A 24,636-nucleotide genomic window follows, 5' to 3' on the forward strand; every position below is an offset into this window, starting at 1 on the left:
TGAGAGAGAAACAGAGTGCAAACTTTCCTGACACATCAGTGGAGCTGCTGTTGGGGTAGAAATATTAACCACTCCATCCTCACACTGAAACTTTTGCTTCCCTGGCAATGAAAGGTACTTGATGGCTCCTGGCTGTAGCATGTCTCATTCTTGCAGATAGAAATGCTGATATGGAGCAACTAAGCCATAGAGCATCCCTGAAGGCAAGACATACACCATAGCTCAATGTTACAGAGTTCTCTCTCTCATGCCGCCACTGGAACTGGGATGTACCCTCTGGCTCGGAGTCGCCCTCTTCTGCCATTTGTTGATCACTACTCTTGAGAAGTTTCAGAGTAGCAGCCGTGTTAGCCTATATTTGCAAAAAGAAAAGGAGGACTTGTGGCACGATTTTGATCGTGATTTAGGCTTCCATTGCTGGCTTGCCACTGCCTGCATCAGGCCTCTTGATCAGTGTCACCTACTGCTGCTCAGGTTAGCCTGAGAGGTTTGCTGAGCCCCTACAGCCGTTCTCAGGAGAGGATGAGGCATGCTGATGGTGGCAGGAGGCCCCTGATTACTGGTCTTTTGGCTACAAGGAAAAGAAACGAGGCCTCTTCCCCCAGCTTTAAACAGGCCTTCATATTAATGGTTAGGGAGCTGAAACAGGTGGGAGCTGATGAACAGGAGGCTCCCCCCCACATATATATGAATCCCTTGGAGAGTTTAAAATCGTGTTAGAAGCCAAAGGGCATATGGTCTGCAGCCATGACAGAGATTAATTCACCCCCAGTGCCACTGTTAACACCCCTGGTCTTATGTACCCCCAAAGCCATAACTTCATTATGTCCCATTTAAAATGACGGCACACAAGAGCTGGAGCCATGCTCAGAAGCATCACAGAACACTCCCAAATCCTGGATATGTGGGGAGAGGCTATCTGTCCTGAAGCCTCCTTGGTGGGGTAAGACATGACTCTAGTTATAAATACAGAAGCTGCTGCTGCTATTGGTTTACGTAAAAGAGAGAGGAAGCCTAAAAGAGATGCTCAGATCCTATCCTAGAACAGCAAGCGAGAGGAAGTTTTACAGGCTGGAAGAAACCATGTGTCTGAAAATAGCTGTGATCCCATGATTTCCAGGCTGAAGGAGTCCTCTCCCTGCCTGATACATGTTCAGATCGATTTAGCAAGAGTTTCTGGCCTGTAACTGTCCCAGGTAAATCCCCAGGCTAGAGTTTCTTGCCCAGGAGTCTCCTTGCTAGGAGGGAATGCTGAATCTCAACGTACTTAAATAGGTTGATGAGTGTCTTTTTATTGACAGTATTTTGTCCCTAGTTGTTGCTACCTGGAGCAATAGAAAAGAAGTCCTTATACCTGTAGCAGGGCCTGATCTTCCTCTCATTCATACTGGTTTTACATCATAGCTCCAGTGAATTCAATGGGGAGGCGAATCAGACCCATGATCCATTGTCCCTGATCCTGGTAATGGATTCCGTGCCTGCTCTGCTCCTCTGCGGTGGCACCCCGGGTTAGGGCCCCTCAGGGCTTCGCTGAGTCAGGCAGCGTCACAGAAAGGAGCCCTGCAGGTGTCCGACAGACACGGTGTCCGCTGATGCCTCTGACATTCAGTGTCTGGTCAGGACTCTGACACTCTTAATAATTGTCACATTTTCCTGCAAACAAGCTCTGTCCGCTCCCCCACAGCCGGCTGAGCACCCTGACTCACTAATCAGTGACAGTCACATCCAATCAGCAGAGCATGCTGTCCAGTGACATCAGAATGAGAGGTGTTCTCTCTGCCAGCTTTAACAATGGGCTCTTCTCTGACCACATGGGTTGCTGGGTCCTACCTTGGGAAAGCTAATGCGGGATGGAGGTGGGATGGGAGAAGTGGCTCATTGCCGGTGCTGATTGGCAATGAGGAATACTGAGGCCTCCCTCTAGTTCTGGAAGGCGGAGGGGCAGGATGGGAGTGTTTAAAACCCATTTGAAAGGTGGAGGCGCAGAGCCAAAACGAAGTCTGTGGCCTTGGACAAGCCTGATTTACCCTGCACTGCCATTGTAATCCCTTAGCCTTGTTATTAATTCTCCAGTGATCATCTTCCATTCTGCCTTGTTTCATTCCCTGGGCAGTGACTCCTGCTGGAGAGAGACGAGCTGACCGGGGCAGGCCACTGACCTTTAGCCAGCAATTTTCTGTGAACACCAGCCAGTGTTTCTAAATTACTGCCTCGGCCACCACGCTATAACACTTGTAATCCCCCTGCCACGCCCCATTGTCATTGAATGTGGCTCTGGGAAGAGCAGAGCTGATTAGCAATGGGCATCTTTCTCACCCACCACTGCTCTGAACTCATCTCAGGATCTAGCAGACTCCAGCCTGGGTTTCTGATTTACTGCCCAGGCCTCGAAGCCCCTTAAGTCAGCAGGATTTGTGGTTTCTTTGTGAGAAAACTGGAGATGAAATGTGCCTTCTTTCCGAGGAAATGGCGGGGAGGGGGATGGAGAAGTAATTCACTATTCTAGGGTGAGACAGTTCCTAGTGCTACCAGCCAGGCCCGGCTGCATGAGGTCTGCCACCGTTTGGACCAGGGAGTCAGTGGAGACTGTGCTGGAAAGGGAGCAAGTGCTTTTCCTGATGGTGTTTGTGGGGAAGGGGATTTCTTACAAACACAGGACAAAGCCTGAAGCATTTGAATCATTTCAGCTTGGACGAGACACTCCAGCCTCATGGTTGTGGGGCTAAGGGTGAGGGCAGGTACCATCCTCGGACACTTGCTGCCTGGTGGTCCTGGAGATTAAAGGCAGGCTTGAGAGAGATTATCTGAAACCAATAGACATAATACAAAGGACCTGGTATTGGAAGATAAAGTCCTCAGGTTTTCTGACAGTTATGCTATTATATAATATTAGTGACCACGGAAATGTTATTTATTAGCCTATCAGGATCCAAGTTTATTACACACTCCAGTTCTTGTGGTCTGCTCAGACCCCTCCCCCTTCAGCCTATTTGGATGCAGCACCACGTCACGTGTAGCACAGCAAATTAAGGTAATAAAGCTAATCAAATCTCTTGCTTCATCAGAGCAGAAGATGATTGCCTGTTAAGATCAGGAATTAATTCTCCATCCCAAATCCCCTAAAATAATAATAATACTTAGCTCCTATATAGCACTTTTCATCTCTCTACCTCAGAATGCTTTGCAAAGGGAGGGCAGCAGCATCACCCCATGTTACAGGTGGAGGACCTAAGGCACAGAAAGGGGAAGTGACTTGACCAAAGTCACAGAAGAGCTCAGGTCATTGGCAGAGCCTGAAATAGAACCCAGTTGAACCTCACACCTGATTCAGTGTCCTACCCACAGGAATACACGACCTGCCTGCAGCCTTGTACAAATGGCTAGGTATCGCACAGGTTGAGGTTCTTCATTGCCTTATTCTGAAATCCCAGATATCTCCTACCAGCTTTTGTGGACTAATACAGTGGCTCTCAACCTTTCCAGACTGCTGTACTCCTTTCAGGAGGCTGATTTGTGTTGCGTACCCCCAAGTTTCACCTCATTTAAAAACTACTTGCTTACAAAATCAGACATAAAAATGCAAAAGTGTCCCAGCCACACTATTACTGAAAAATTGCTGACTTTCTCCATATAATTTTTACCATACAATTATAAAATAAATCAATTGGAATATCCATATTGTACTTACATTTCAGTGGATAGTAAATAGAGCAGTATAAACACATCATTGTCTGTATAAAATTTTAGTTTGTACTGACTTCACTAGTGCTTTTCTGTAGCCTGTTGTAATACTAGGCAAATATCTAGATGAGCTATGTACTTCCCTGGAAGACCTCTGCATACCCCCAGCAGTATGCCTACCCCTGATTGAGAACCACTGGCCCAACAGATAGACCCAAGATTGCAAACCCGATGGGCAAGATCCCATTAAGTCTGTTTTGCACCACTTAGCAAGCTAGGTCCCACATGCTGTGTGTAATGCTGGACCACCGGAGTTAGAGAAGGGGCCTAAGCTTGTGAGCAGTGAATTAACCTAAGGTGCATTATCTTCTACTGCTACCAGCTTTTCTTTCTATGCTCTGGGCTATAAGTTATCCTTCCTCCAACTTCCTTTGCTTCAGATTCCACACTAAGTGCTGATCTAAGTGCCATGCATATCCCTGTTTACTTCCCTCTTCTTCAACACAACATCCTGTCCCAAAAATAAGATGTCTGAGTGATTTACAGCACCAACTGCCCCTTGACTGTCAGAAACACGCAGCCATTTCAGCACCTAACCTTGGCCTTTGCTCTAAGCTTGAGCTGTGTTGCTAGCACATATTGGCTGTCACACTAAGCCCCAGAGGTTGCTGCCTCCCAGAGGCCCAGCAGTGGATGACCAGCTGTAGCTTCTGTAAGTTACCTGGGGTGCTTCTAGGAGAACCACTTCACTAATATAGATTGTGCACTATTACTATAGAGCAAAGGCAACCTACACAGGAGATCCTTTTCGTACCAAGAACTGAAAAATGTAGATTTTGAACCTCTCAGAATGTGGGGGTGTTTGGGTCTGGAGGTGTTTGGTTCAGCCTATTAGAGAAAGCTGAAATATTCAGACCCAAATTCAAATTTGCACCCTCCCCAGAAGTTGGGTACTCAGATTCCAGGTGCATCTTCCTTGGTTACCCTGCTAAATGCTGTGGAGCAGGAATGCTCACAATTTCCTGAGTTTGTACACAAAACATATCAGGTTTTGTCCATAATACACATCATTTGATCTCCAGCCATTGTTACAAAAATGGCTCTACTCCAGCAACTATAGCTAACCTAAGCCCTATAAACCCCAGCAGGTCCAAGCAGAAACAAATAGAGTCAGGGTCAGAATACCCCCTGGGAGATAGACTTACTCCCTTCCTTTGTAATTTTACTTGCTCTATTCTCCCTGAAATCCTTTACTAGCAATAACATTTTTATTCCAGTCGCTTTTTTCCCTCTGCCTTTCCTTCCTGTCTCTTTCTGTTTCCACTCCATTTCCCTCTAAGCCTGCAGCTAGGAGAGGGTAAACCACACTGTCAAATTTAAAGCCTTTGTCATATGATGCCCCCTATTAGCAGTCAGCTGATCCAACTGAAAATCCTTTGTCATGTGATGACCTAGTAGTCAGTTGCTCATGTTTCTGGGTGTAAACAGAGGAGGTCTGTTAGAGTTTTGCAAGCCTGGAACTGTTTAGGTAGACTGAGATTCATGTAGGGCCTTGGTAATTGGGAAATTGGTGGTCTCTGGATAATCTAGTAGCTCTTTGCCATCCTGGGCTCTTCTTCTCAGTTGTACTGGTTATTCAGGTGTAATGCCACTGACGTTAATAGTGTTACACCAGTGCGAAATCGGTGCAGCTGAGAGGAGAAACAGAACCACCTGACTGCTGTGGGTCACCAGGTCTGATTTATCTGGACTTCATTTTCAGGCAGGTTCTAAGTATTTCTCCCTGGTGATGAAGGAATGTGTGTTTTACTAAGAGTGGATGTGTCACTGGTCATCTAAAAAGAGAAAGAAAAACAAACCCTCACTTAATTAAACTGACCTTAGTTGTAGCCGAGGAGAGAGAAGGTGCAAGATGCTAGTACAGCCTGTTGCATTCCTGCTGGAATAGGAGGGGCATATAGATTAATGCAACCCTTTGGGGAAATATATGGGTCCTTGAAATTAACAGGAGCCGCAGGATCACAGCCCCTCTGAAAACTTGCACATAAGGTTTGAAATCCTTGACTTTCTCAGAATGGGGGATCTCAAAAATATCAACATCTGATTTTCATGAGCACCAAATTCATCTGCTCCCCTCCAAAAAAAAAATCCTGAGTGAAACAAACAGTGGCAGTAAGGCTGGTGCTTTGCCTGAGAGTTTGTTCAACTGGTTTTCCCTTTCTTTCCCAGACACCTCAGTGCATGGCGGTGGGAAATTCACTGCTCCCCTTTGAAAAGCCCATCATGTTATAAAAAAAAAACATATTGATCTTTTGGATGGCATGAATTTGATGGGAGATGGTTCTGGCTGAACATGAGCTCAAGATCACTTGACACTCTTGTTTGTGTATTTGCGCTGTAAGTTAGATACGTACAGTATTGATTTCTACTGACAACTAGTTTCAGAGTTAGTACAGCTCTGCTGTTTATATTCACTTGCTCACTTTTTAATGAGGTTGGATCAACCCCTCCCGCCACCTGTATGACTCCATTCATTTAAATAGAGGTCCTACAGGGGTGAATTTGGCCCAGGATTTCTCTATCACTCCACAGATTTCTATGTGCTTTCCCTCCTGCTCAATCCAACAACAAACTATTTGGGGGAAAATCACTCTTGCAATCACACTAATGGCAACATGACATGTTGTTTGGTCTTGAATCAATTAACACCAAATCAGACCAATTCCTGTCCATATAGTTATCTTTTTATTCCAGCCATTGCATTTCTGTACAGCTCAGTCCATGAGACTTCTAGATAACAAGAGTGGCAGCTACAAAACTTGGCTTACATGTATTTATAAAAACAGGCATCTAGGCAATTCACAGTCATAGACCTCAAAAATTACATATTGTCCATTTAAAGTACTTAAAAGGACATTCAAAAACTTAAAATTAGTCATTCTTTGATGCTTGTAATTATTCTTAGAAAACTGAAAAAAATTCTTTCAATATTGTTCCTTTCCATTTATCAAACAGTGATTTCCCATTTGTTTGTTTTTAAATAAATCTGAAACATACTTAGCTGCTTTGGTGTATTATCTTTAAATGATATATCAGATGCGAGTCTGACCCCATGCTAAATTTACACGGATGTCAATCCATTAACTTCAGTGGAATTACTCCTGATTGACACTGATGTGAATGCAGAATCGGGCTCCCAATGTCTTATGCCAAAAAATCTTTGTGCACCATCAGCATCCATCTCGCTGGAACATTTCTGGAAATGGATCATGTTTGATTAGCCAGCAGAGGGAACAACAAACCCTGGTTTAGTAGGTCCCCGAACGATGGTTCTTTGTTTTTATGATGGCTTGGCCATGACTTAATATGGGGTTTTTGAGTAATAAGGTACTGAGGCTCCAAAGGACTTACCCTGTCAGGGTAACTTTGGAGGAGGGTAACATTTAAAGCTAAAGTACTGTAACATCCTCCTTATGGCAGGATATCAGTCCATACACACATAGAGAGAGAGGGCTCTATTATTTTGTTGCTGCCATTGTTCATGCTGCTTGTGTGTTCTATCCCTTTCTCCACCCTGTGTTTCTCTTGCCTATTTACATTGTCAGATCTTTGGGGGAGGGACTTTCTACTCCTCTGTTTGTACAACGCCTAGCACAAAGGGAGTCCCACTCATGGTTAGACTTAGGCTCACCATAATAATAATAATAATTTGTATGGCATTTAACAGAGATAAAAGAGCACATGGGCCCTGCCCTTAGGGTAAAAGGAAAATAACAGCATGAACTAGAGGCAGGTCAGGGCATGGAACTGAAACTGCATTAGTGACACTGATGGATGATCTCCTCCTGTCAGTGGATAGAGGGCCCACATCCAATCTCAGCCTCCTGGATCTCTCTGCAGAATTCAGTACTGTAGACCATGAGACTCTTCTGTCATGCCTGAGAGAGATGGCAGAGGTCCAGGGAATGCACTAAAATGAGCTGAGTCCTTCCTGGAGGAATGCACACAACCACTAGTGATGGGAAACTGCCCTTCCACTACTAGATCTCCGACTTCTGGAGACCACAAGGATCAACTCTCTCTCCAGACCTTTTCAGCATCTACATGCAAACACTAGGTGAATGATCAAACAATAAGGACTCAAGTGCCAGCAATATGCAAGTGATACATAGCTCTACCTATCCTTCACCACATATAACCACACCACTGCCACCAAGATGGCCTGGTGCTTGGATGAGATCAGCTCATGGATGAAGAACAGCTGGCTAAAGCTGAACCCAAACAAAACAGAGACGCTGCTGATGGGCAAAGGAAAGCACTTGGAAGAGCTGCAGGCATGGTGCTGTTCCCTTTGGTGGAAGGTACACATCCACAGTTAGTCAGTTCAGTCTGCAGCTTGAGAGTTCTAGATTCTTCACTGATGCTAAACTTTCACATAGCATCTACATGTAACGCTCTCTAGCACCTCAGGCTGGCTAGAAAACTCTATCCCATCCTGGCGGATGATGACCTGGCCTCAGCTATTCACACCTTTGTCACCTTCCAGCTGGATTACAGCAATGTGACAGACCTGGCTGTGAAGCCTTCAGCACTTAGGAAACTCCAGCAAGTACAGAATGCCGTAGTGCGTCTCGTCAGTAACATAGGCTACCGTGAACATACCATGCCTGTCCTCTGCTCTCTGCACTGGTTTCCCATAGAATTTCGAACCAAGATTGGGGTCTTGGTCCTTGTCTTCAAAGCACTTCATGGCCTGGGTATCTAAAAGACCATCTAAAGCCCTGGGTTGAAGACTGTGGTTGACAACTCTGCTCTTGTGGCACAAGAGAGCTTGCTACACTTAGAGAAAGCTCATCTGTGTCAGAGATAGAACTTTCTGGGGGACCAGTCAAACCTGTGCAATGAACTCCCCCAAGAAGTAAGGCCCACCCCAAACATCACTACCTTTTGCCCCAGTGCAAGGTGCATTTCCTTTACCTTGCCTTCTCAAACACAAATACAAAGCAACATGTATCTTAAAAAAAACACCTAAAACCCTACCAGAAGAAGACACTCCTCTGGGCAGTGGATGAGAAAAAAACCAAAACATGACAGATGTGTAGTCAAGTTGCTGAATGCACTGGAAGGCACTCAGACATTATGGTGAGAAGTGTGGTATAAGAACCAGACAGAATAAGGGCTTGTCTACATGCAGGGTGAAATCCTGACCGCATTGAAGTCCTGGGGAATTTTGTCATTGACTTCAAAAGAGCCAGGATTTTACCCACAAACTTTGTCAGATCATTACTGACATAAGCTAACTTAATATAAGCCATTTCTTAAACATTTTACAGAGAGTCCACTCAGGGGTTTGCAACAATTTAACTAAAGTGGTGCAAATTTGTGATACAAGCCCTAACTAAACCTCACATCACTGCTGTGAGGCAGGCAAGGACCATCCTGTCTATTTTCCAGATCAACTCAGAGGGTATGTCTACACTGCAATTAGACACCCTCTGGCTGGCCCGTGTCAGCTGACTTGGGCTCATGGGGTTCAGGCAGTGGGGCTGTTTAATTGCAGTGTAGACATTCCAGCTTGGACTGCTGCGTGAGCTTTGGGACTGTCCCACTTTTCAGGGTGCTAAAGCTCAAGCTCCTTCTGAAATTTTGACTCCCTGTACCCTGATGCAGTTGCCACACACCTGACCTCCTAGGCCGTAGAAGTAAACAGCTGCAGCTCAAACAACCACATGAGTTCCACTAAATGGATCAAAACAAAACTAACAAAACAATTGCAAAAACAAAGTTTGGTTTGAATAGAAGCCTACACACTTAATATGGCAGTAGACAACTTCTGCATATGTATGCAGATACACTCACATGTACTATATGACATAACAGGGATACTCCCAAGGTGGTCAGAGACACAAGAATAACATGCTTCAGCAACCTCACCAGTTGAGAATGAGACTTAGTACCCTTATATTTGAAAAGGAGAAAAGTTTAATTCAGTGGTTTGCTGTAACTGTATGCTGAACTGAAGAAGTTACTCCTCCATTGCACTCCCAAGTCTAGAAGTAGCTAGGAGTCAGTTTGGCCACTGGCATAAACTAGAACAGCCTCAAGGCTTCTCTAACCTATGCTGATTACAATGGGTCCCAGGATTGCCAGAGCAAATCCCATTCCAGCCACTCAACTTCCTGCTCTACCACACAGCCCTGGAGCACCCCTATACTCTGGTGCCAGGAAAAGGTGGCATTGAGCAAGCTATACTGCCTTTGCCCTACCCAAGGATCCCTTATGCAGCTGATGCAAAAGGCACAGTGCAGGTTTGAGCATTTGTATTATGTTTACATTATATAGGGACCTACCTACTACGAGCTCTTCTGAAATGCTGGCAAAGCCCCTAAGTGGCTGAATTGGCCTGATTCTCCTTTCACGCCAATCTTGCACAACTGTAATTCCATTGGCATTAGTGGGGTTACTTCTGAATCATCCCTTTGAGAGACCAGAGTCAGACCCATAATATGCAGAGGTGAAGAATGAACTCCTGTATATTTGGCCTTCATACCAGTGTAAACCAGGAACAGCTCCACTGAAGGCCAACTGGTGTGAGAGGAGAGAGAATCTGGTGTTCAGTGTATTCTCTTCATTGCGATGCTCTAGCAACTTCCTTCTGACTGCATGCCACATCTTGAGTTGTTTGGTGACTCTGAATTTATCAATATCCTTGTTCCTCTCTCACCATTATATATTCCTCCCCCCCACTGTAATGTGTCCTCCTGATCCATGAGTTAGAGATGATTAGGCACTTGTGCATCATGCCAAAGTTAGATTCACTGCCAGTACCTTAATTATATTGCACCACTGATCATCTTAAAATGTTGTTTGATATTTTAAACTTTAGATTTTTCAGGCTTCTTGACAGTGGGCCATGCAGGTTGCCAGTGGGGGTTACTAGAACTAAATTCATTAGTTTGGGCTTTTGGAATCTTTTAGTTTATGAATATAGGCAGCCATAGTCTATGATTTAAGTATAACATCTCTTAAGGGGCACCGGCACATCTCTTTGTTCTTCACCTGGGCCTTTTATTAACACCCTGTTAGAGTTGTATGTCTACTGGCCTCTGCAGTGTTAATGTTGTGTACAATGACATGTCTACCTTGGGAGAATATGTGATGTGTGAGCAAGGCCTGGGGGGCAATGTACATTTCAAATGTCTAGATCTGGCCTTAGCGATGTAGCCATTTGCTTTTGGCGTAGGTGTGAAATAACAGCAGATGTCAGGGATCCGAAAGGGTATTTGTGCATTTCACCGGGAGGGCAGGGGGATTATAGTGTGTGTCTTGCGCTTTGAGGAAAATAACAGTTAGTCTGTAGAAGCTGTTTGTCTCTGGTGTCCTACAAATATAGGTATGTGAAACTGAAAGGAAATGGATTTTCACATGACCAGAGCAAACACTGTTCTAATGCATGCCAAGAGATTTATACCCAGATCATTTTTCCCCTCCTGGACTTGAGGTTCCATTGATGATTATTCTTTCATTTCGTGGCAGGCAGACTGGAAATATTTCCCTTTCCCTTCACATTAATAGATGAAAATAGATGGAAGTTTTTCCATTGAGTTCAAGGGCATTTACAATTCATTGACAAACAGCTTCCACCTGTGAAAAGGGAACCTCAAAACCAGGACTGGATTATCAACCTCGCCAGCCTTCTCTTCCTCCCATGTGCAGCATATAGGGAGAATTCATACTTTTTTTCCCCTGGGGAGGCAAAAGGAAGAGAATAAAGACTAACACCCCCCACCCCTATGTTTTTAATTGCTTCCCCCAGCCCAATGGCTCATCAGTTCCAACTTTACTCCCTGATAGAGACCTCACTCTTTTTAGTGACTTTATTCCATGATTTAGGCCCATTTCTTAGGGCTTGTCTACACTTGCAAAGGTACAGAAATAGGTAAGACAAGGCCCTTATTCTTAAAAGTTTTGTTAGCAAAGGACAAGATTCATCCATCCATCTATGGCAAGTGTTTCTAGAGGGCCCATTGCCATCATCCTATTTGCCTGTCTGTTTATTGATCTGAATTAACCAGAAAGATAGGATTAACCCTACTGTACCATAAAATTAAGCAATAAGATTCCCAAGTCTCTCCCACAGGGGGTAGGGTTGTAGCTGAGCCCAAATAATCAACCATATCTGAAGCTCCCAGGCTGCCATTCGCTTCTGATCCATTAGCTAGTTATTAAACCTCTTTATCTCTTATTGCAGATCGAAGATCCACTGCCAGCCACGCTTAACTCAGTTAGCTTAAAAGGGAGCATAGTTCGGCTTTATTAAACTCCCCTTTCCTGCCCTGATGGCTTGGAGTTAATGGCTTTTAATAAAACAGCATGAGAAGGTGCTTCAAGTGGGGGCTGGGTTTTTTCCTAAATGTAAAGCAAGCAAGGAAAGAACGTTCCTCTTGGGGCGCGGATCTAACCCCAACTCAGCCCCATTATTTGAAGAGTAGGACTGGGGCAAAAGAAGCCGGTGTCCTAGAGGCAAAGCTTTGGACACTGATGGAGACATCCGTCACCTCTTTGAAGCCACTGAATTGTTTCCAGCATCCCTTTCCTGCCCTGCTCTGGCTCTGGGGAAGCGAAGCACCGTTTCCAGCCCTAAACAATCTTCTCTCGCAGCTCCGCTCCCGGGGACATTAGCGTTGGCTGGGGCAGAGATTGTGGCTCCTGGGCAGAGCTCAGGGAAGTAACACCGAGGGGGACAAAAGACAGAGGCTTGCAGCAAGCGGGCAAGCCCTGGCTCCAGGGCTGGAGTCCCAGGGACTCAGCTGCCCAAGCAGACGTGACAAGCATAACGCGGCGCTGGAGCAAGGGGGCAGCAGTGGCTAGCCGCCCGCGGAGCAGGAGGGGAGAGGTCGGGGCTGCGGACCGGACCGGCGAAGGGGCAGCCGGGATGAGACAATCAGCAAAGCCACCCCCGCCAGGCGGGGCGAGCCGCCGGAGCGGATTGGCTGGAGCGAGGGGCTAGGCGAGGAACATGCCCGAGCTGCTGCCAGCCTGAGCCACGCCAGGCAGAGCAGCGCCCAGGTTACAGGCTGCCCCGCCGGGCTCAGGGCTCACTCGGCCCCCGCGCCCGGGCACGGAGCCCGGGCAGCCCGGGCACGGAGCCCGGGCAGCCCGGGCACGGAGCGAGCCCTGGGCCGCTCCGCTCTTGGCTCGCCCGGGGACGGGAAGGGAGCTGTCCGTTCAGCACCACGGGGATGCGCCTGCCCCCCCGCCAGCAGCCGGCCACTCCCGCCAGCGCCCGGGGGCTTTTCATGGACAGCCCCAAACTTTCCTGCTCGGCGCCTGAGGGGTGGAGGAAGCAGCAGCTCCCAGCCGGGCAGCCAGCGCAGGGACTGGGGCGATAGGGAGCCAGGCACAGAGCCTGGGGTGTGGGGGGGTGTGGGGGGGGGCTGTAGAGCGATCTGCATAGGGGGGTGTTTGTGTAGAGGAGGTAGCGTGTGTGTGTGTGTGAGAGAGAGAGAGTGTGCAGGGGGGTGTCTGTGTGTGTGAGTGCAGGGTGTGTGTGTGTCTGTGTGTGTGAGAAAGAGTGTACGGTGTGTCTCTCTGTGTGTGTCTGCGTATTGTGTGGGTGTGTAGGGGTGTGTGTAATGTGTGAGAGTTCAGGATGTTTGTGTCTGTGTAGTGTGTGTGTTTGTGTAGGAGGTGTGTGTGTGTGTGTGTAGTGTCAGAGTGAAGGATGTGTGTGTCCCTATAGTGTGTGTGTAGGGGGGGTGTTGTGTAGGGGTGTGTGTGAGAGTGAAGGATGTGTGTGTCCCTATAGTGTGTGTGTAGGGGGGGTGTTGTGTAGGGGTGTGTGTGAGAGTGAAGGATGTGTGTGTCCCTATAGTGTGTGTGTAGGGGGTGTGTTGTGTAGGGGTGTGTGTGAGAGTGAAGGATGTGTGTGTCCGTATAGTGTGTGTGTAGGGGGTGTGTTGTGTAGGGGTGTGTGTGAGAGTGAAGGATGTGTGTGTCCGTATAGTGTGTGTGTAGGGGGGGTGTTGTGTAGGGGTGTGTGTGAGAGTGAAGGATGTGTGTGTCCGTATAGTGTGTGTGTAGGGGGGGTGTTGTGTAGGGGTGTGTGTGAGAGTGAAGGATGTGTGTGTCCGTATAGTGTGATGTGTGTGTCCGTATAGTGTGTGTGTAGGGGGTGTGTTGTGTAGGGGTGTGTGAGAGAGTGAAGGATGTGTGTGTCCGTATAGTGTGTGTGTAGGGGGTGTGTTGTGTAGGGGTGTGTGTGAGAGTGAAGGATGTGTGTGTCCGTATAGTGTGTGTGTAGGGGGTGTGTTGTGTAGGGGTGTGTGTGAGAGTGAAGGATGTGTGTGTCCGTATAGTGTGTGTGTAGGGGGTGTGTTGTGTAGGGGTGTGTGTGAGAGTGAAGGATGTGTGTGTCCGTATAGTGTGTGTGTAGGGGGGGTGTTGTGTAGGGGTGTGTGTGAGAGTGAAGGATGTGTGTGTCCGTATAGTGTGTGTGTAGGGGGGGTGTTGTGTAGGGGTGTGTGTGAGAGTGAAGGATGTGTGTGTCCGTATAGTGTGTGTGTAGGGGGTGTTGTGTAGGGGTGTGTGTGAGAGTGAAGGATGTGTGTGTCTGTGAGATAGTGTAGGCTGGGTGTGTTTGGGCGCAGAGGGGAGCGAGTGTGCACACCGTGAAGTGTGTCTGATCGCGTGTGCGCCCGAGGGGAGCGGGCAGGTGTGTAACAAGTCTGCGGGAGCAGCTCGCAGGGCCGCCCCCGGGGAGCTCCCCGAGTTGGACCCACCGGTCCCGCTCCCTGCTCTCGGCGGCCAGGCGCCCTGAGCTCTGCGCACAGCGTCGGGCATCAGGCAGTCAATCCGCCGAAGCGCCGTTCGGCCCCAGCCCCGCGGCCACCCGGCCCCGCTCCCCTCGCACGGCCGGCTCCCTGCGAAGGTGAGTGCCTTCACTCCGCCTGGACGGGGGGCTGAGCTGTGCGGAATCGGGGGCTGGCTCTGAGGGCCCGCGGGGCCAGGGCTGCTGGACACGGGCGAGCGGAGCTGTCTGCTCAGCACCACACCTGGGGCCATGCGGAAATACAACTTGGGGTGCCAGGGGAAAGTCTTTCAGCCCAGGGCTCTAACTGGGACAGGATAGCTTGATACTAACAGGCATGGCTCTGGGCTTCTTCCCCCTCCTATCTCTGGGCGATGGGGGAGGACCAGGGGGATGCAGTGTCTGGAAATAACCCCAGACTCCTACAAGCAATGACAGTACTGTCCTGGGGTCAGAGCCTGAGGTGTTTGCTCAGCATTTACTCAAGCGCTTTCTATGGGAGGGCATCAGCCAGCCTTTGAATACTGGGGCTGAAATAAAACCTCTCTCTAGTGGCAGGTTATTCCATCGCATGCCGGGTTCTTACACCTTCCTCTGAAGCATCTGGTGCCAGCCATTGTCAGAGCAGGATAATGGACCAGATGGACTATGGGTCTGAGCCAATCTGACAATTCCTATGTTCCTAAGGATTTAAAGGCATCACCCTATGCATGGAGCTGATAAATTCACTGGGAATCCATTTCTGACTATGTACAATTCTCCACACATGACTGAGTAACAATTAAGAAAGGAAAATATTTACAGTAGAACATTCTGACCCCTCTTCATTAACTCTCTTTTCCAGGCTTGTATGAGTCCATTGGAACATGCCAGAACCGCTCAGGGTCCAGTGGTGGGAAAGGAGCTTCCCGGTCATAGCATCATAGAGTTCAAAGCCAGAGGAGACCACCAGTCTACCCCTGAGGGGTGGTGTTTCCCTGGCTGCTTCTGTGTGGCTTCTAGGGAACAGCAATGAATTCCTCCTTCTCTTTCCCAGAGAGCCACCTCAGCCTGCTAGACCTTTTGAAAGGAGAGAACGGGTCCCTTCCCAGAATGTGGAATGGGAGCCAGGAGCTGGACTGGGAGGAGCTGGAAAGAATGCTCTTCCTGTTTGCAAAGGAGCCTGTCACCATCAGCCTCACCGTCCTGTACCTACTCTCTTTTGTGGTGGGATTTGTTGGGAACATCATGTCCATTAAAGTGCTTACCAGGAAGCGCAGCAGTCGGATGCCCAGCCTGAGTGCCACCAGGAGCCTCCTTATCAACCTGGCTATCTGCGACTTGATGGTGGTGTGCGTCTGCATGCCCATCACGGTGGGGAACTTGATATACAAAGCCTGGGTGTACGGGGACTTCCTGTGCAGGGCTGTGCCATTTGTCCAGGCCGTGTCCGTCTCAGCCAGTGTGCTCAGCCTCACGGTCATTAGTGTGAACAGGTATTACAGTGTTCACAACCCTCTGAATGCCAGGTCCTTCTTCACTCAGAGGAAGATCCTCAGCACCATCCTGGTGGTGTGGGTCCTGTCCTCTGGGATCTGCATGCCCCTTATATTCATGAACAAAAGGGATGAGATTGGGGCGGTGGAGGGACTGCCCCTGGTGTTCCCAATCTGCAGGGAAATATGGCCTCAAGAGAGGCTCAAGCAAGCCTACAACTTCCTGCTCTTCTGTGCCCTCTATTGCCTGCCCGTGCTATTCAATATGATCATCTGCTTCCTGACCGTGCGAAGGCTGTGGAGCTGCACCAGCCAGTTGAAGGAGCACAACTCCCTGAACCGATCCCTGCCAGCCTCCAGGCTGAAGATCCGCAAGAAGGTGGCCCAGATGGTGGTGGCCCTGGTCCTGCTGTTTGCCATCTCTTGGCTGCCAGTCTACTTGATGGACATCTGGATTGACTTCAACATCCCCAACTCTTTGCAGGATGTGACTCCATCTCCCTGGGTCCTGCAGCTCAGACCTTTTGCTCAGTGGCTAGGCCTCACCAACTCCAGCCTCAACCCCATATGCTATTGCTTTGTTGGGAACCTCTACAGGTCAGCCAAAGAAATGAAGAGCAAATACCACCAGAAGATGGTCTCCCTTTTTAACTTCTCTCTGTCTGAAAGGACTGCACCTTCTTCTGTGCCTGAGTTGCTCTCTTACAGGAACTCCATGGACTCTGCAGGGAAAGAGTCCAGCTGCACCCTGGCAATGAGCAAGAGATATCAGGGGGACACTGACCCTAAGAACAACTATGAAACTCCACTAATGTCCTGCCAGTCTCTGTCTCTAAACACCATGTCTAGTGAAAAGACTTCTCTATAATCCTGCTCAGGAAGAACACCTATTAATACATTCATCCTTACTAAGAGGTGTATCAGACGCATCTGATGGCCATTTGGTAGGTTTTTCTGAATCTGATATTCTAAAGAGGGAGAAGAAACCTAGCATGCCCTCTCCCAACCTTCCCCGTCCCCAAATAAAGACAGAGGAAGGAAAGAGAGATAACGAGAAAAAATGCCGAGAAAAAGATTACTTCTATTTTAACTGAGATGAACTTACCAAAAAGGACAAATTATCTCTACCAGAGACACCTGGACACAAGAAATGCACAATCCTCTTGCTCATTAAAAGCTTTCACACTGAATAGATAAACTTCCAATCAGATGTTCTCCTCCTGCAGCTCCATCTCTGCAGAGATGCAGGTTTGATACATTAGCCATTGTACTTTGACCACTTGCTGTTGCTTACCCTGTGCTGATAAAGTCCAAATGGAACAAGCTCTCTCCTGGCTGCAGATGACATCAATCGGAGTTGCAAACAGTAAAGAAACTCTAGAAACCATAGAACATAAATAGTATTAGCAGAGAATTTCACATGCTGTGCCACTTGAGACGTCATTGTCTGATCTGTAACACACCAAGCTGCCATACAGACAAATGCTACTGAAGTGAGTTTTCTGTGACATAAACATTATGGTTCTGTCTTTGGAAATTCAGAAGAGATACTGTGGTCTCAGAGCCCCTCTGAGAAGTGCAGTAGGAAAATGGGCTCTTTGGGATTGGGAATATTTTCCTTTTGGTGGTTTGGATATAACTGGATTTCTGTTAACACATTTTCCACTCAGAAAGTCAGCTCGCCCACCGCTCTACCTGTACAAAGCAAAGACAATGGCATGTGAAAATAAAAGTAAAAGGTGTTTTATAACAATAAAATCAGAACCAAACCGTAATCTGTAGTCCTGTTATATTTCTCTGGGGAGGAGAGATTCAAAGTCCTTTTATTTTTCTAAAGAGGAAATGCAGGTTAAAATGTGTGCTATTAGCACTTCTAAAGGAGTCTTTGCTAAGTAAATAGTCATGATTGTTTATTTGTATTATAGTAGTGTCTAGAGGTCCAGGCCCAAATTGTGAGTTCATTGTGCTATGTAGGGGTTCTCAAACTTCATTGCACCATGACCCCCTTCTGCCAACAAAAATTACTGCACAACCCCAGGAGGGGGAAGTGATGCTGAGTCCACCTGAGCCCCACTGCCTCGGATGTGGGGGAGTCAAATCCCAAGGGCTTCAGTCCCAGGCAGGGGGCCTATAGCCTGAGCTCTGCCACCCAGAGCTGAAGCCCTTGGTCTTCGGCTTTGGACCCAGGCGGTGGGGCTTGGTCTTCAGCTTTGGCCCTGGGCCACAGCAAGTCTAACGCCAGCCCTGGTGACCCCATTAAAACGGGGTTGCGACCCACTCTCAGACTGGGGATGTGACCCTTCAGGGAGTTGTGAGATAGTTACATGGGGGTCGCGAGCTGTCAGCCCCATAGGGCTGACAGGCCTGAGCCTGGCCATGCACGGGGCTGACAGGCTCAATCCCCCATTAAATTAAATGAATATTAAATTAAATTAACTTCCCCATGTTTAATTTCTAAAGGGGGGGGGGAGTCACAGTCAGAGGTTTGCCATGAGAAAGAGGTCACCAATACAAAAAGTTTGAGAATCACTGATATATAGTCACTACAAAAGACCAAGCCTCTTCCAATGATCTAACAGTCTGAATACAACAGGTAAAGGGTGGGAGAAAAAGATACAACTTACAAGTAGAATATTGGGATGAAAGTCAAGGACCACCTCTTACCATATGTCTGCATAGTGCCTACCACGATGGGGCCCCAAATCTGGCTGTGGCCCCGTGGTGCTACTATAATGCTTTGTTCTCTGCTTACTCACTCAGCAGCACTTGGGAGACTAGAGGTGTCATGTCAGTGAGCAGCAAAATACAGGAAGCAGCCTTTTTGCCAAAGATTTCACATACTGTGAAACCTAAACATTGGAAGACTAGAAGCAATCTTATTAGAGAGCAGGGGGGACAGTGTTCTGTGGAAACATATGATTCAAGTAACATCCCACTGCCTCCCAGGGAGCCTTTTGCTTTGAGAGTTCAGAGAAAGCCAGACTGAAATAGCCATCTGTCCCAGCAGGATTGCCGCCTTTTTAATGATCATTAAATATCATTTCATGTTACTAATGATCTGCCTGGAAAACAAAGGATTGTCTCCTAACAGATAGTTGCATCCAGAGTCTGTTTTCCCTTCTTTGTGTTAAATGGGCACAAAATCACAATTAAGCATTTTTACAGCAAGTGAGAAATGTCTCCTGACTGCTGTGCTCAGTGTGAAAATGCCATTTGCATTTCTGCAGGTGATAGCTCATGGGACATGGACAGCGCCTGTTGCCTGGTACATAAAAGCTGGCCTTTTAATACCCTTCAGGGGAACATTTGCAATGATTTTATTTTTTCTTTCAAAGCATATGTTAGTGTTGGTGAAAGATGCCAGGCTGAGGAGCAGTAGGGGCCAAACCAAAACCCATTTAAGTCAGCAAGCTTTGGATCAGACCCTATAAATTGAAATCCTCTACCCACAGACCAGGTGCAGCACAGCTCTGCAAAACTTCCCTTATGTTGCCTGGATAAATGTACTCAATCTTGTTCTGAAGGATCTGTGTCTAGGGAAATGAGGGGAATATAGGAGCTGCCATATCAGATCCATCTGGTCCAGTATCCATCTTTGAGAAAGGCCAGGAGTGGATGATACAGACAATAGTACAAGGACTCCGCTGTGAAAATTATGGTATAACCTTCCCATAGGACAGGTTTCAGAGTAACAGCCGTGTTAGTCTGTATTCGCAAAAAGAAAAGGAGGACTTGTGGCACCTTAGAGACTAACCAATTTATTAGAGCATAAGCTTTCGTGAGCTACAGGCATCTGAAGAAGTGAGCTGTAGCTCACGAAAGCTTATGCTCTAATAAATTGGTTAGTCTCTAAGGTGCCACAAGTCCTCCTTTTCTTCTTCCCATAGGAGAAGTTTCTTCCTGACCCCATCATTTACTGGGTTTATTTATGCCCTGAAGCATGAGGCTTTATGTATCCCTTAACAAATTCTTTAGAATCTGATTGAATGAAACTGCGGGAGTTGTCATTATCGATAAACATTTCTTACCCTTTCATGAATCCTACAAAGCTCTTGGCCTCAGTGATATCTTGTGGCAATGAGTGCCACAGGCCAATCATGCCTGCATAAAAATATTTCTATCACTTTTAAATGTATTGTCTTTCAATTTCACTGAACATCCCCATATTCCTGTGCAAAAATAGGAGTGTCCACATTAACTTCTCTGTACTATTCATTACTTTGTCTGCCTTGGGAGGAGAGGAATAAGAGGGAACATAATAAACTACAGCCTCAGTCTTTCCAATCTCTCCTTGCTTCTTATCATCATTACTGGTACTGGAACCTCCTTCCCTCTCCATACCCATTCACTCCTTGACATCTCTGCTGAAACTACCCAGACGCCTATCAATTATCACAGCTCGTTTCTGTGACATGCATACCTGTTTACTACTGAGAACACTAATTAATTTCACTCAGTCTACCCAACAACTGCTAAATAGGAATGATTTTCATTCACTACCACCTTAGGGCAGATTTGAATCAGTGATGTAAGAGTGAAAGCCTGTGTGTCCCATGAGACACCCCCTCCCTCAACAGGTCATTCAGCCATGTCTGTGTGACGTGGGCTAGCCCAGCTGAGGTACAACTGCAGCATTTGGAAAGGTGGGTTTTTTCCTCCCTGCTCTCTGATACACAGCTATTTATAGCAGACCAGATCCCCTTGGGGACCTGCAATCTCCTTGTGTCTAATGCCTGACAACCTGACAGGCGTCTAAATGCCATTAATGCTTCTGGCCCTGTGAGGAATACACAACAGACACATCTTTGTATACTGAACACTGATGAATTCCCCGCAAGGAGCCCAAGCTAAAGGTCTTGCTCATGGCGTGTAGATTAGCAAACATATTTCTCTGTACACATTGGTCAGTGGGGGCTGGATAGTCTGGGAAAGTGCATTTTAAAGATACCGAATCTTTCCCTAGGAAAGCCCCAAGAAGTCAAAGGAAATGTCATGATCATTAGACCGTCCCAGGAGCATATGGGCCCAGTTTAAAAAGCTCTGGAAGGAAAACGAAGATGCAGCCAACAGTCATCATGGTTTCACAGTCTTTGTTTCTCTTTATCCCCATCAGTCCTTGTTTGCCTCTGCTGAATCCCTCACTCTGGGTGCAGTGCGACAGGATGCTAATGACCAGAGGATGGCATTGCTGGGCAGCTGAGTTGGCATTCTGCTTTCCTAAGGCCAGTGGGCCTTGTTCAGTCCAAACACATGAAGGCTTTGGCCCTGGGCCATAAGAACAGCAGCACCGGATGCATTTTGGCTTCTTGATTAAAAGATGACTTAAGGTAATCATGACCAAACTTTCTTCTGTCCCTCCCTAGGGCTCATGGACAATCACTGCCCAAAGGTTGATTTCATCAACTGAAAACACACCCACACTTGGATCTTTGTGCTGCATTTAGTGAGAAGTGAAAGGCTCAGAGGTTCAGTTTGAGGTTTGGGGTTCTTCTTATCTGAACTAAACTCATTGCTGGTCCCTAGTTACTAACCTCCCATCCCATCCCATAGCAACTACCCAGGACACATGGGCTTTGTGAAAGGAGAAATCTAATTATCCAAGCAGTATAACTACTAACTGTTTCCACAGGAAACAGACAGTGAAATAAGGCCATTGACTCATTTGCCATTAACAATGCTGTTAATACACCCCAGCTCCACAGGACCTCACCCTATTCTAAGCTTTGCCAGACTGGCTGCAATTTTGCCATTTGAATCAATATGGGCAAATATGCTGCAAGGTGGGTGGGTGTAATGTAACTTTAACTGAATCTCTTTGCTGCTGCAGGAAATCACAGACAGTTTCTCTATGGTGCCTGGACTGTCCTACTGTCTCTTCCTCTTCTGCCAGTCCCATGCTCTCAGTTTTGTCTCAAAGCCCTCAGCACCTGGGGATGGATTTTCTGCCAGTTGAATTCAGGCTTTAATTCAGACCTGGTGTAACTCTATTAAAGGCAGAACTTTATGGGCTTGATGGGACATGGACTGTCTCTTGCCTGCTGCAATTACTGTACATTAACATTGACACAGCGGAGACTGGGGAAAGCTCATTCATTCATTGACAAAACAAGTGAATGTTTGTCTCAATCTCTGCTGGAGATGCTGTAGGGGTGCCCCCCTGCTTTCCTCCCTTCACCCCATTTTTATTTACTAATCCCGCAACTCTCACCCATTCCCTCCATCACCTCAGCCTCTCCTCCACCATCTGCCCCTCTATTCCCTTTCTCCACCCTCTTCCCCAACTCTCCATCACGGCTCATCAATGTATTTATTCCTCACAAGTATTAGTAATGTATATTAATAATAAGAAGTGTGTATATGTTGAGTCACTGACATGCATAGCCATGAGCAGAGACATTTAATATTCTGATCTTACTTACACTGCTGTAAATTAAGAGTGACTCCTTTGGAAGTCAAAGATGTTATGTGGGTGTGAATGAGATCAGAATTGAGCCCATGATCCTGCCCCAGAAGTTTGTCATTTAAGTGGATTTCCTTCAGTCTCCACCACTTTTGATTTTTCCCCATGGCTGGTCTCCAGCTGCAGGCCCAGATCCTCAGCTGTGCCAGAGCGCCCCAGGCTGCAGATGAGGACAGCAGAGGAAGCATACATCACTGTCAGCCATCTTTCTACTCCCCTGAACTTGGGACAGCTAAGAGCCACTCGAACCCCTGGCATAAGTTAGAGCAGCCTCAGGAATCCCCAGCTGCCTGGTTTAAAGTTGCTATTCTGGGGGCACAAAGCAGCCTTAGAAGAGGTCAGAATCTGACCCTGTCTTATTATTCACCATCACTTACTCCTCAAGAATCTCAGAGGGCCTGTCCCACCCTTGGAATAATCCAGAGCAGGGCAAGAAGAGGGTTCTCCACAAAGGGGGGAGGGTTCTGTTTGCTCATGTTTTACATATTTTACTTAATTAACCCCCACCCCAGAGATGGAAATATCAGGCAGATTAAATGCAAAGCCACCAGCACAGGGGTCAGCTTGTGATTCTCCTTCAAAGCTCTTTTGCTCTGGTAGTAAGTCCATCACACAGACACTTGACATATTCTAAAATTAAATCAGTGAGAACAGCAATGCCACCGGCTGACTGTGGCCTCCTACATTTTCTTATGTCCCATATGGTGGAGAAGGAGGAAGTTCTCCATATTATCTTTTTAGGAATATCATCTGCACCTCAGTTTCCCCATTTGATATTATCCTCCTGACTGCATGGAATTAAATCAAAGGAGGTTGCTGGGAGGAAACAAACAGGAAATGAAACAATGACAAAAATATGGTACTGCCATATCTTAAGGAATACCCAGGGCCCTTAAGGAAACAATGGGGGAGCTATTCATTAGGAAGTGGTCACCTGCTTGGTTCCAACCAGACTTGCAAGTTAATTTTTCCCAGGCCTGAGCCTAGAATCAAGGGGACCCCAAACCATTAAAGACCCCAGTCTAGAGAGAAAGTGGGTGAGCAGGCAGCAGTGGCTGGAGATGGGTCTCTAACAGAGAAACACTCAGAGGACCCCTGTCTCTCCCAGGGAGCAGGGGGCTGGGCTGAGTGGAACTTACCCAAAGCTTTCAAGGTAAGAATAAAAGTTATGTCTGACCCAGGCAGACAGGCCTTTTGTTATTTTACCCCTATGCTCTGAGTGTTACGTACCTGTGGATAATAAATAATATTTTGTATTGAAGAAGCTGTTTGAGTCACTTTAATCAGCTGCTCCCACAGGCTCCCTGAGGAAAGGGGTATACAGGTGCCAAACACAGTTGGGTCTGTCATGTTATCATGGTGGTAAACAGGGTGACTGCAGCCCTAAGACCCAGTCTAGTTTCTCTATCTAGAGAGAAGTAAAGGTATCACAACCTGTCACTAAAGAGATGCACTAAAAAGGGTCTAAAGTGCTGCTCGCCCTGTAACCACAATCTGTGTTATTAGTGAAATCCTTAAATCAAGCCTCTGGATTCAATGGTCAAGTATCATGACTGCAGTATACCAGTGTTCTTATAACAGGGACTAAACAGCCAAAGTTCTGTCCCAGCATGCACTGGGCTCAGTATAAAATCTGGGACGGACACTGTCAGAGGGAGCCTCATCGTTTGTTGTTCTAGAGCCCTGGTCAGGAATATGGAAGGGGTCCCCCAGCACATTACATTCATCTCTCCATTATGCACCTTTTCTGGCATTCAAAGGGGACATACTCCAAAACTAACAAGTGGGGCTGTTCCTTATACTTGCATATCTCCTGCACTCCACTCCAGCCAGCAGGTGTCCCAACAGTCCCTTTGCCTTCCCTAGCAAGGATGATGCCTCCAGATTCCTTTACAGGGCAATCCAGGATTCAATTCTCTGCTTTCTTGGCAAGTCATTTAGTGTCTCAATGCCTCAGTTTCCCATCTGTAAAACGGGAAGAATGGTACTCCTCTGCCCCCCAGGTGTGTTGTAAGGATAAGTATACGAGAGACTGTGAAGTGCTCAGATATGACAGTAACAGGGACCATATAAGTACCTAGATAGATTCAACACTTGCAAACGAACATTTTTCCAAGTGAGGTGTCTCCAAATCAAAGTCCTTCTGCTTGGTGCCCCTTGCTCATTGCAAGAAGCAGCCTGAAGAAATCAATGCCTGGAGCATTGCAGCA

General features: G+C 47.0%; 1 protein-coding gene across 2 annotated transcripts; it reads left to right on the forward strand.

Moving 5' to 3' along the window:
- The first annotated feature begins 13,126 nt into the window (after nucleotides 1–13,126).
- On the forward strand, nucleotides 13,127–17,741 carry LOC140918179 (galanin receptor type 1-like). Of its 2 annotated transcripts, XM_073361982.1 has the most exons (3): nucleotides 13,127–14,174; nucleotides 14,219–14,611; nucleotides 15,336–17,741. In XM_073361982.1, exon 3 carries the CDS (start codon nucleotides 15,503–15,505, stop codon nucleotides 16,832–16,834), a length of 1,332 nt encoding a protein of 443 aa, XP_073218083.1. In that variant the 5' UTR covers nucleotides 13,127–14,174; nucleotides 14,219–14,611; nucleotides 15,336–15,502; the 3' UTR covers nucleotides 16,835–17,741. The 2 variants fall into 2 exon arrangements, with proteins under 2 accessions (XP_073218083.1, XP_073218082.1); XM_073361981.1 differs by having other exon boundaries at nucleotides 13,127–14,611.
- Nucleotides 17,742–24,636: the final 6,895 nt, after the last annotated feature.

This window comes from Lepidochelys kempii, chromosome 10 (genome assembly GCF_965140265.1).
Source record: "Lepidochelys kempii isolate rLepKem1 chromosome 10, rLepKem1.hap2, whole genome shotgun sequence".
Lineage (NCBI taxonomy): Eukaryota > Metazoa > Chordata > Testudines > Cheloniidae > Lepidochelys > Lepidochelys kempii.

Coding starts and splice junctions, on each gene's coding strand:
- LOC140918179 (XM_073361981.1), top strand. CDS start 15,503: ATGAATTCCTCCTTCTCTTTCCCAGAGAGCCACCTCAGCCTGCTAGAC.